This window comes from Vipera ursinii, assembly GCF_947247035.1.
Source record: "Vipera ursinii genome assembly, chromosome: 6".
Lineage (NCBI taxonomy): Eukaryota > Metazoa > Chordata > Lepidosauria > Squamata > Viperidae > Vipera > Vipera ursinii.
Window position 1 is genome coordinate 2,787,009 of NC_139515.1, and position 12,129 is coordinate 2,799,137.

General features: G+C 44.7%; 1 protein-coding gene across 8 annotated transcripts in view; it reads left to right on the forward strand.

Annotated features, from left to right (window-relative positions):
• Positions 1-12,129, forward strand: part of GSAP (gamma-secretase activating protein) — a 71,458-nt gene that overhangs the window by 22,578 nt on the left and 36,751 nt on the right. For all 8 annotated transcript variants that reach the window (XR_014492865.1, XR_014492866.1, XR_014492867.1 and 5 more), the window contains 7 exons: positions 3,805-3,848; positions 5,371-5,456; positions 6,417-6,494; positions 8,834-8,914; positions 10,240-10,332; positions 10,420-10,637; positions 11,520-11,589. Coding sequence is in view for 3 of the 8 variants with exons in the window: in XM_083365833.1 (XP_083221959.1) it covers positions 3,805-3,848; positions 5,371-5,456; positions 6,417-6,494; positions 8,834-8,914; positions 10,240-10,332; positions 10,420-10,637; positions 11,520-11,589 (670 nt within the window). In the remaining 5 variants the exon portion in view is untranslated. The remainder of the gene's footprint in view (positions 1-3,804; positions 3,849-5,370; positions 5,457-6,416; positions 6,495-8,833; positions 8,915-10,239; positions 10,333-10,419; positions 10,638-11,519; positions 11,590-12,129) is intronic.

Genomic DNA, 12,129 nt, shown 5'->3' on the forward strand with positions numbered 1-12,129 from the left:
TGGAATGCAAAGGTTTACCTGTTAGTGAATTCTCAACTTTAGCATTTTTATTAGGAACCCCAGGCTTGCTGTGAGCAACCTGTGTCTTTTTTGTATTTTTATTATCTTTAGGAACCTTTGGAGTAGCAACAGGATCTCTCTCTGGGACGTCTCTCTCTGGGCCTGTGCTCTTTGGAACGTGTATACTTGCCTGCTCTTGCTGCTTAGGCTTTGGTTTTAAGTAATAAACACCACCAATCAACATGGTTTCAGCAACAATATCTCCATCTTTGACTATATAACTTGCTTTTTCAAGATGGTGGACCTGAAAATGAGAAAACCTAGACAAATGACTCTGACTAAGCAAATTACTACTGGCAGATGGAACATAGTAAACATTTGGAATGAGAGCATCAAGCTCTTCAATGTAGACAGTTCCTTTTCCCATGACCTGAACAGGATGATTGGAAAAAGAGTAAAGTTCACGAAGTTCAGGTTCAGGCTCGTGCATCTCAGTGTAAAGCTCTTTTCTGTAGGTTACATGTAATGCTGCTCCACTGTCCAAAGTCCAAAGAAGTCGTCTGTCGTACTCTGGTTGAGGCTGTGGATCGTTGGTCACAACCAATGTGGCAAGTGGAGCTTGTGGATCACGCCTGGAAGCACGACCACGACTTTGTCGTCCGCCTCTACCTCTGCCTCCTCTGGAATCTGTTCCTCTGGGCTGGTATGTGACGGGCGCTGGAACTCGTTGGGGACAATCCCGGGTGGCATGTCCCACACGATTGCAGATGTAGCATCTTGGCATCCTTGGAACGTAGGTCCTTCCACGGAAGGCACGCCTTGCTGAAGCTTTTGATGCAGGTGGTTCCCTTAAATGTGGCGCAGCTTGCATAAGTGCCTCTTCTTCGGCTAAGATTCTGCATACATGATCCACTGTGCGTTGAGCAATAGGCACTTGATTAATCTTGGAAATAGCATCTTTCCACTCATGATTCAAAGAATTGATGATAATGCTGATCATTTGAAAATCATCAATAGGATAGCCTTTTTCACCCAGTTCTTTTCTAATACCTTTCATTTTAGTCAAATGTGCTCCAATATGTTCACCAGATTTTAATCTGGAACCATGGAACTCAGACAAAAGTAAACATGTAGACTCAATTGATGTAGGCCGATAACATGCCTCTAACTGAGTCCAAATTTGTTGGGCAGTTGCATCTTGTGAAAACGTGAGCTGCAATTCAGTGTCCATTGACATCAATAATGTTGTGCATGCTCTATTATCCAAGTCCCATATGTCAGGAGTCCATGGCTGGGCAGGAGGATTAAACACCATCATGTGAGTACCTTCTCTGCGTAACAAAAGTCCAACCTCACTGACCCATGCCCTGTAATTCTGTCCTGACTTCTTTAATTTTGAATCACCAGCCAGTGGTACAATGGAAGGTGTTTGATGAGGAAAAAACAATTGAGGTACTGGCTGTGCAGGTTGTGCAATCCGACCATAACCTGCAGGGGGCACCAGTGGCGTCTGTGCCTGGACATGCGGCAGTTGCATTGAAGCTGCCGGTAGTCTTGGTGCTGGCTGTGACTGTCTTTGAGCTGCTATTCCACCCTGGCCAGCAGGAGGCGCTGGTGCTGGGGCTGGTGCAGTAGCATAACCTGCAGATGACTCTGGCCTTCGCATATAAGAACCCGGTGGCAATTGCATGTGGGCTACATATGGCTGTGCTCTGCCAGGTAGAAGGGCTTTCATAGAAGCAATATTAACAGGAGAAGCAATAGTAACAGGAATCCTAGCACCATCAGGGACTGGAGCCTCAGATAACGGCAGAAATCTTGTATCTCTGAGCAAAGACTCCTCCATAGACAATTGCGAGAGTAAGAGCTCCAATTCATGTCTTAATGCAGCTTCACCAGTAGATGGTGCTATAACATTTGCTTCAGGCATCACTGTGGCTCTGTATGTCCTTTGAGACAGCCCATAATCATGTGACACAGGAGCCTCCGGTTCCCATTCGTCTTGCATGACACTCAATGATGGGCGTGACTTTAGCTTTGGGGAAGAAGGAGGCAATATGGCTTCTCCTTGTGGGTGTGGCAATATGGCCGGTTCATGCTCATAATTCCTTTCATATTGCTGAACCATTGACACATATTTCTTTGCCTGCTGCAAACGCCTTTCAAAAACCCCAATTTGTTCACAGTAGCCTTGCATAGCCCTATCTCGCATAGTTTGCTTGGGGCTTGAAGGAGCAGAAGGAATTTTCTTCGGCTGGACTTTAAGTTTCGCTCCAAGCCTTTGAAATTCATCCTGAGCCCCTGGAGTGTGAACATTTTCAAAAGCAGCTGCCAGGGAGCTTGGAAAAGTAGAAAAAGGAGTGACTGACCTTGCATCATGGACAGGAGCAGGCGCGTCTTCTCCAAGGCGTGTGGCCGAAGCTATCGGAGTTCTGAAGGTCGAAGGGATATGCCCAACAGACAAACTCCTGGCCTCCCGTTTCAGCCGTGGCTTCCTTCCTGACATGTTTCAGCAGTTAATCACCGCTGCCTCACTAGCACTAACTAACTGATAACAGCCGCAGAAACATGCTTCTCCAAAAACATAAATCAAACCATCCTCGATACCAAAATGTCAAGGTAAAAATCACCTTTGTAGAGGGCGACGGACCGTGCTTCAGAGAATGCATGTTACACTTGCAGGAAGGCAAGAAAAACACGACGCATAATCTTACTAAATACCTTTTACTTACAAAAATGTAAAAACTAAATATATATTATACAGAGCTAGCTAGCTTCATCCTAACGTAACAGACAGTAACAGCAAAGAGAAAAAAACAATACAGATAATAACTCTGGGAACTTCTTCTAGACATGCGCACTAAACAGACTGAAACCATAACATAGCTAGTCATATGGGATTCACTATGGTTACCAGATAAGTTATCACAACAGGTGCAGAGAACAGGGGAAATGTACAGTTAGAAATGAACTTTTCTGACGAACAAAAAAAAAACGTGCAGTGACAATCCGTTTTTAAATCGTAAACAGAAATAGCATATATACAGGGTTAAACAAAATTTAAATACCGTAAGCTACATTTGATTGCATTCAGACATTATTTGGAAGCAAGTGAATTTACATTATAGTTTAATGCAGTATATATAAGGGACGCGGTGGCTCAGTGGGTTAGGACACTGAGCTTGTTGATCAGAAGGTCGGCAGTTTGGCGGGTCGAATCCCGAGTGCCGCGTAGCAGAGTGAGCGCCTGTTAACTCATCCCAGCTTCCGCCAACCTAGCAGTTTGAAAGCACGTAAAAATGCAAGTAAAAGAATAGGGACCACTACTACGGTGGGAAGGGAACAGCGTTCCGTGCGCCTTTGGCGTCTAGTCATGCCGGCCACATGACCACGGAGACGTCCTCGGTCAAGCGCTGGCTCTTCGGCTTTGAAACGGAGATGAGCACCGGCCCCTAGAGTTTGAAACGACTAGCACACGTGTGCAGGGGAACCTTTACTTTTACCTTACCTTAATGCAGTATATGTGAACGTAACATCTACTCCTTGTGTATTGCAATGCACGCTGGTTATTAAACACGTGACCTGCCTCCTTTAACGAATCAACACTTCCAAAAACAGAGGCTATCTCAAACCAGGAGCAAGCAGAGCATAATAGAGCCTAGATACGTTATATTATGTATTGACCAGTAGGAGGCACTATGCGACTGGTTTTATTCTTACTGGGACTCTTCAGGGTTGATGTTCTGTGTTCAGCAGAAATAGTGTTCCTCTCAAAATCCTCAAACCTCTTTGTTTTTTAAACAGCTCGAAGCACCTTTAGAGATTTCTGTGGCTGACATAAGATTAAGGTGAGTTTACGGGGGCAAAAAAAACCTTCTCTTTGCTTCTGTGAAAGTAATACAGGAAATACAGTTTTTAAAAAATTGAAAAAGCATATAAAAATGGACAAAATAATAATAACACCCCACAACCCACTAAAACAGGGGTCTTCAAACCTGGCCCTTTTATGACTTGTGGACTTCAACTCCCAGAATTCCTGGGAGATGAAGCGTGCCTGGCTGAGGAATTCTGGGAGTTGAAGTCCACAAGTCATAAAAGGGCTAGGTTTGAAGACCCCTGCTCTAAAAGGACCTAGAAAGAAAAAAATAAATAAACCTAGATGGTACATATTCACATGTAGGTGTAATGAGAATTCTGCGTCAGCGTTTCCACCCCTTAATAGCTGTATCATTGTAATTGTAGGTAGCTAATCTACATTGCTGAGTAGTTTGCATGTTGCTAATGGACCTCACCTGTGCAAATCATTTGAGTTGTTGGGACCATATGCTTATCCTTCCAAAATAGTTAAACTGAGTTAAAAAAAATCAATCATCTAGTTTAATGAAGAGAAGGACCAGGGGGCACATGATAGCGGTCTTCCAATCTCTCAGGGGCTTCCCTAAAGAAGAGGGAGTCAAGCTATTCTCCAAAGCGCCTGAAGGCAGGACAAGAAGCAACGGATGGAAACTCACCAAGGAGAGAAGCAACCTAGAATGAAGGAGGAATTTCCTGACAGTTAGAACAATTAATCAGTGGAACAACCTACCTCAAGAAGCGGTGAATGCTCCAACACTGGAAGCCTTTAAGAAGAGACTGGACTGTCTGAAATGGTAGGGTCTTCTGCCTGAGCAGGGAGTCGGACTAGATGACCTCCAAGGTCCCTTTCAACTATTATTATTATCTTTTAGTCATTAAACACGAACCTCAGTCAGCTGAACATTCAAATTGACTGGCGCTATTGGTTGACACGGGTTACTGCCAGATTATCATCATCATCATCATCATCATCATCATCATCTTTACAATGAAACAGTGTACTTGGGTTGCAGACATCCCTGCTGATTCCTTTCGCAAGGATTATGAATTTCAGCTTATTGATTTATTTAGCGTATGGCATGTATTCCAGAAAGGGACGCGGTGGCGTCAGTGGGTTAGGACGCTGAGCTTGTTGATCAGAAGGTCGGCAGTTTGGCGGGTCGAATCCCGAGTGCCGCGTAACAGACTGAGCGCCTGTTACTTGTCCCAGCTTCTGCCAACCTAGCAGTTCGAAAGCACGTAAAAATGCAAGTAGAAAAATAGGGACCACTCCGGTGGGAAGATAACAGCGTTCCATGCTCCTTTGGCGTCAAGTCATGCCAGCCACATGACCATGGAGACGTCCTCGGACAAGCGCTGGCTCTTCGGCTTTGAAACGGAGATGAGCACCGGCCCCTAGAGTTGGAAACGACTAGCACGCATGTGCGGGGGAACCTTTACCTTTACCTTATGTATTCCAGTAAAATAGCTCTTTGGGATAAAGACGCAGTGGTAACTCCTGTTTTCTCTTCCCAGATTTGTGAACCTGAATTATAGCTGTTATCAAGACCAGGAAGTTACACCGAAACCTTTGGATGTGCATATTTTTACCAGCGACACAGGTTTGCGTACAAGAGAAGGAGGCTTGCTTTTGAAAAACAAGCAACTGGGAATCTTTTGAGTTATATATTTGCAGATTTTTCTCCCTTGGTTTCTTGCCGTAATGCAGAACGACCAGAGCGATTGCCTGTCCTTAATTGTATATCCAAGGACAGGCAGCTAACAATTCCCCCAGATCTCACAGGAAGCATGTAGGTAGTCCTTGATTTACGACCACAGCCGGAGTTAACAAATTTCCATTGCTGAGGCAGACAGCAATTAAGTGGCTTTTGTCCTCTTTTACGGCCCCTCCTGACCCAGTTGTTAAGTGATTCACTTAGCAGTTGTTAAATTAGCAACACTCTTCTTAAGTGAGTCTAGCTTCCCCGCCCCCCCGCCACCCCACTTTGCTTCTCAGAAGGTCACAAAAGGGGAGTCACATGACCCCGGGAAATCGCAACCGTCATAAATACGAGTCAGTTGCTGAATTCTGATCACACGACCACGGGGGGGGGGGGTTTGCTGCCATGGTCCTAAGTGTGGAAAAGGGTCATAATTTACTTCCCCCCCCCGTGCCGCTGTAACTCCCATCAATCAGTAAATTGGGGGTCTTCAAACTTGGCCCTTTTATGACTTGTGGACTTCAACTCTCAGAATTCCTGGGAGTTGAAGTGTGCCTGGCTGAGGAATTCTGGGAGTTGAAGTCCACAAGTCATAAAAGGGCCAAGTTTGAAGTCCCCTGCACTAAATAAATGGTTATAAATTGAGGTCTCCCTGTACATTTTTCCTGTAATAATGACGAATGTAAATAGTCTGGGAAGATCTGCCCAAACGTGGTTTATCAATACGTTCTAACTGTAATGAGCAGGATTGTTAATAAGATAATTTTGAAGGAGGATCCAATAAATCACAACTCAAGATCCTAAAAAAAAATATGGAAACTCCATATTTTTAGTTTCTTAATAATATCTTTCCTTCCTTAGGAAGCTTGTGTTTGTGTTATAGCCTGGCCACTCCGAATGCCAAAGAAGTGACATATTCTGTGGCTTTTCTACACAAAGGTAAGTTTATATTCTCCCTTACAAAATTAGCCAGAACGTTATGTCGATTAATGATGAACGGAGAGGCAGTTTGATCTAACGGTTAAGGCACCAGCCTAGAAAGCAGGAGGCGGTGAGTTCAAGTCCCACCTTAGCCAGGAAAGCCAGCTGAGTTACTTTGGGCTAGTCACTCACTTCTCAGCCTGGCCTACCTCACAGGGTGGTTGTTGCAGGGAAAACAGGAGGAGAAAGGTGCCTTGGATCTGTTCGCCACCATGATTTATTTGTAAAGATCATAAACGCAGGACACAAATACTTAAATGTTCAAGGGAAGTTATTTCCCGATAAATTTGCATGACTTTGCAGCCCTAAGACGTTTGGCCCAAACTTTTAAGGATGCATTTCAAAGGTGTGTGTGTGTGTGTGTGTGCGCACGCACACACACACACACACACATTTCAAGATGTCTTTAAAGAAACAGGTCCATTGGAAAACTTTCACTGTTCCCTAAAGCTACTTTCTTTTATTTGAACTCTATCTCCTGTTTTAAATTCTATCACGCTCTCTATGTAAAAATTCACTATCAGAACAACAGACCACGCACGAAATGTTTTCTCTGTCCTTCCTTTGTAGTAGTGTACTCCCTCTAGATCTTTCTGTGTAATAGAACAACTAATGGTTAATATTAAGTCCGTTCCGTGGTTTGTAAAATTGAGATGGAAACTTGCCCTAAAGCGCTTGTTTACATTCCAGCTTTAATTCATGTCGTTTTCAGAAGTTATAAGCCTGCCTTAAATGGAAAAACTTTGTTTTATATAGCAATGGGAATACCACTTAGACTTACCGTATATACTTGAGTATAAGCCGAATTTTTCAGCCCACTTTTCGGGCTGAAAAATTCCACTTCGGCTTATACTCCAGTCAACAAAAAAACTTACCGAGGACTTGTGCGCGGCCGAGGCTTTGGTGCTTCCGGGATCGCGCGCACCTCTCCCAAGCCACCGCCGTCCGAGACCTGCCGAAGTTTGGGGAGGTTTGGGGAGGTGCGCGCGCACCTCCCCAAACCTCCCCAAACGTCGGCAGGTCTCCGTTCCTCCGCGCCCTGCCTGCCTGCTTCTTTCCGCAGCGGAAAGAAGCAGGCAGGCAGGGCGTGGAGGAACGGAGACCTGCCGACGTTTGGGGAGGTTTGGGCGCCTCCCCAAACGTCGGCAGGTCTCCGTTCCTCCTGCCGACGTTTGGGGAGGTTTGGGCACCTCCCCAAACCTCCCCAGGTCTCCGTTCCTCCGCGCAGACCTGCCGACGTTTGGGGAGGTTTGGGTGCCTCCCCAAACCTCCCCAGGTCTCCGTTCCTCCGCGCAGACCTGCCGACGTTTGGGGAGGTTTGGGCGCCTCCCCAAACCTCCCCAAACGTCGCCCAGACCTGCCGACGTTTGGGGAGGGGCCCAAACCTCCCCAAACGTCGGCAGGTCTGCGCGGAGGAACGGAGACCTGCCGACGTTTGGGGAGGTTTGGGGAGGCGCCCAAACCTCCCCAAACGTCGGCAGGTCTGCGCGGAGGAACGGAGACCTGCCGACGTTTGGGGAGGTTTGGGGAGGCGCCCAAACCTCCCCAAACGTCGGCAGGAGGAACGGAGACCCCGCACAAGTCCTTGGTAAGCTCCGGGCGGTCACTTGCTTCGCGTCTCCTGAGGGAAGGGGGTGCGACTGGAACGGGCGTGTTTCCTCGCCTGCTGGGCGCTGCGATTTGCCCGGGGAACGCGCGTGCCCCGAATGGCAGCGTGGAGTGAGGAAGCGGACAGCCAGGGCTTCCCCGAGAGCCGCGGCCACACAGGGTATTCCTGTGTATTCAGGCTTGCAAAATGGCGGATCCAGCCTCCGCCGGCGGCGGAGGCTTGCAGAACGGCGGATCGGCTTATACTCGAGTCAACAACTTTTCCCAGTTTTGGGGGGTGAAATTGGGGGTCTCGGCTTATACTCGAGTCGGCTTATACTCAAGTATATACGGTATATACCGCTTCACAGTGCTTTGCAGCCCTCTCTAAGTGGTTTACAGAGTCAGCATGTTGCCCCCAACAATCTGGGTCCTCATTTTATTGACCTCAGAAGGATGTAAGGCTGAGTCAATCTTGAGTTGGTCAGGATCGAACTCCTGGCAGTGGGCAGAGTTTGCCTGCAATACTGCATTCTAACCACTGCGCCACCATGGCTTAGATAGCAATAACAATAGAACTTAGACTTATCTACTGCTTCACAGTAGATCTGTCTATCTATCTATCTATCTATCTATCTATCTATCTATCTATCTATCTATCTAATTGGAAGAAGTTATATTACTGCATCTTTATGTTTTCCTCTTTACAGGCTATAGTAAAACATATACGAGCACTTTGCAAGAAATGGATTCTCTACAAATGAAGAAGGAGCTGATTTTTTTGAATCTTGGTAAATTGATCATTTAACCCCCTCTTCCTCTACTGCTTCTCTAAACGAAAGACACCTCTGATCGAAGGCAGCTGGGAGCTATTTCTACCGCAAAGCTGGAACCTATGTATTTTATTTTGCCTTTGTCTCTGGGCTCTGCCGTGATCTCTTCCTGACCCCCGTGAATCTTGGTTTGGCAAATAACAAACTATTTCAAAATTGGCTTGGCAGAACAGAGAGTTTTAATTGCCTGTAGTCATAAGACTTGGCATTTTTCTTGAAGGGAAGCATTTGAATTCCTCAGCTGCTTTATTTCCTGTGGAAACATCCCACAATGCTAGAATCGTTTAGGGAGCCAAACTCTATAGCCTGAATATGAAATAGGAATAGAGGCGTAGTCCTCGGCATACGACTGCAGCTGAGTCCCAAACGTCTGTCGCTAAGTGAGACACCGGTTAGGTGAGCTTGGCCTCCCATTTTACGACCTTGCTTGCTACAGGTGTTAAGTGAAATCGCTGCAGTTGTTCAGTTAGTAACCCGGTTGTAAAGTGAACCTGGCTTCCTCCATTGACTTTGCTTGTCAGAAGGTCATAAAAGGGGATCAGATCACACACACACACACACACACACACACACACACACACACTGCGACGGTCGTAAATGTGAGCCAGTTGCCAAGCATCTGAATTTTGATCAGGATGCTGCAACAGTCATAAGTATGAAAAACGGTCGTAAGTCCCTTTTTCAGTGCTGTTGTAACTTCGAACAATCCCTAAATGAACTCTTGCAAGTCAGGGACTACGTGTAGTCTAGATGATGATGATGATGATGACAATGATTAACAACAACAGGGTGGACTAGAGATGACTGCCACAGTCCCTTCCATCTCTATTATTATTATTGTTGTTGTTGTTGTTGTTGTTATTATTATTATTATTATTATTATTATTATTAATAATAATAACAATAATAATAATAAAGTTGGAAGGGACCTTGGAGGTCATCTAGTCCAACCCCCTGCTCAGGCAGGAAACCCTATACCATTTCAGACAAATGGCTGGCCAGTCTCTTCTTAAAAACTTCCAGTGTTGGAGCATTCACCACCTCTGGAGGCAGGTGGTTCCACTGGTTAATTGTCCTCACTGTCAGGAAGTTTCTCCTTAGTTCCAAGTTGATTAATTTCCATCCGTTGCTCCTTGTCCTGCCTTCAGGATTATTTAATGAGATTGCACAGTCAACATTGCAATGGCAGAATAAATAATGGATCCAGGGCATACAGCTCAAAGCTGTGTTGTTTCATTTTGATTTATTATGTTAAAAAAATAACAACATTCATTCCAAAATAGGCTCTTATGTGGCTGTGTATTTACCTGGACAATTTCTACACCTTCTGAACACCCAGCATCCTGACCTCATGTGCCACAGTTTCTTTCTAACAGGTACATTTATTATTATTATTATTATTTTAAAAAAGTTCATTTCTAGCAAACTCTAAAGTCCTTCGGCTCATTTTTCTTTTTCTTCAGGTGAAGATGCAGAAATTGATCAACTGAATGCCGACGCCATCTTTTCCCCTGCCAAATCGAGCATCTGGGATCGCAGCACGGGAAAAATATTTGCCGTGGAAATGAGCTCGAAGGCCTTGCTGCAATTTCTGTGGAAGAGCAAGTCGGATAATGACAGATTAGCAGCCTTACACTGTCTCCTTCTACATGTTGGAAGCACAACGGAGTTAGAAAACCAGGTGAGTGAGGGTGTCTCTATAGTAGTATGACGAAAATCGGTGTCTGCTTATCTTTGTATAAAATAACAGTTTGAATCCTTTGGGGTTTTTTTGAATCAAGTCAGTTGCCAGTTATCACATGGTGCAATATATCTCAGTTAATTCGGTACCTCAGAAAGTGAACTCGACTCTTAAGCTGAATAGCAACAGCCCTTAGACTTACATACCGCTTCACGCTTTACAGCCCTCCCTCAGTGGTTTACAGAGTCAGCATCTTGTCCCCCAACGATCTGAGCCCTCCTTTTACCGACATCGGAAGGATAGAAGGCTGAGTCAACCTTGAGCTGGTCAGGATTGAACTCCTGACAGTAGGCAGAGTTAACCTTGCAATTCTGCATTCTAGCCACTGCGCCACTGCGGTTTACATAGCAATAGTACTTATATAGTGCTTCATAGTGCTTTACAGCCCTCTCTAAGCGGTTTACAGAGTCAGCGTATTGTGCTCCAACAATCTGGCTCCTCCTTTTACCAACCTCGGATGGATGGATGGATGGCTGTGTGAACCTTGAGCCGATCGGAATCGAACTGCTGGCAGACAATAAATTCCATGCTGGATCTCTTAACAACTGCTGCAAAGAAACTCACAAAATCGGGCACTGTCATATGGTGATTTGTTTAACATCCGACACCACTTAATGATTGTAATTCCAGGCACAGTGTTAGCCCTAAGTCGAGGACAATCTGCACCTGGTAGTTATGAAATGGAAAGTGTTTTGTTTTTCACTCGATTAGTAGTAGGTGAGGTAGCCTTCATTAAACTGAGACCGCAGATCACAGGGAATTCAACTCGGTGTGAGGGCTTGTTACCAGGCGGTATCAGATTTTGTTTTCCGTTTTTAACAGATCATCCACTGGATTTCCGACAACGTGTCGGCTTGTTTTGCATTTGATCCCATTCAGGAACTAATCATTGGTAAGTGTTTTTATGTCTGGGGTCTTCCTACTAGGGTGCAACTGTTAGTAGCAGGCATCCTTCAGAATGTATTTTCAGAGTATGCCGTAGTTTCGCAAAAAGTGGATGGAGAGGTAATAAATTAAAATGGAGCCGCAAGAGAAGAAATATATATATACAGCTAGTCCTCTATTTATGACAGCTGTTTTGTGACCATTCAAAGCTACAACAGCACTGTAAAAAAAAATCCTTGAATCATATTTATTGATTAGCCCATGGACCAAACACACATTATACTAAAATGCAGTAAAAACAATTTAGAATGGAATTAGTTAAAATAGAATTTAGGATAAAATAGAAATAAAATACAATTTAAAATGAAATTGAGATAAAATACATTTTTAAAATGAAATTAGAATCAAATACAGCAATTTAAGATGTAGGTAAATAAAATGTGATAAAATTATATTTCACCCTTAAAATCTACGTGACCGTTTTTCACACAACTTTTGCGGCATCCCCCCAAATTCAGACGCTTGTCAACTAGCTCATATTTATGAT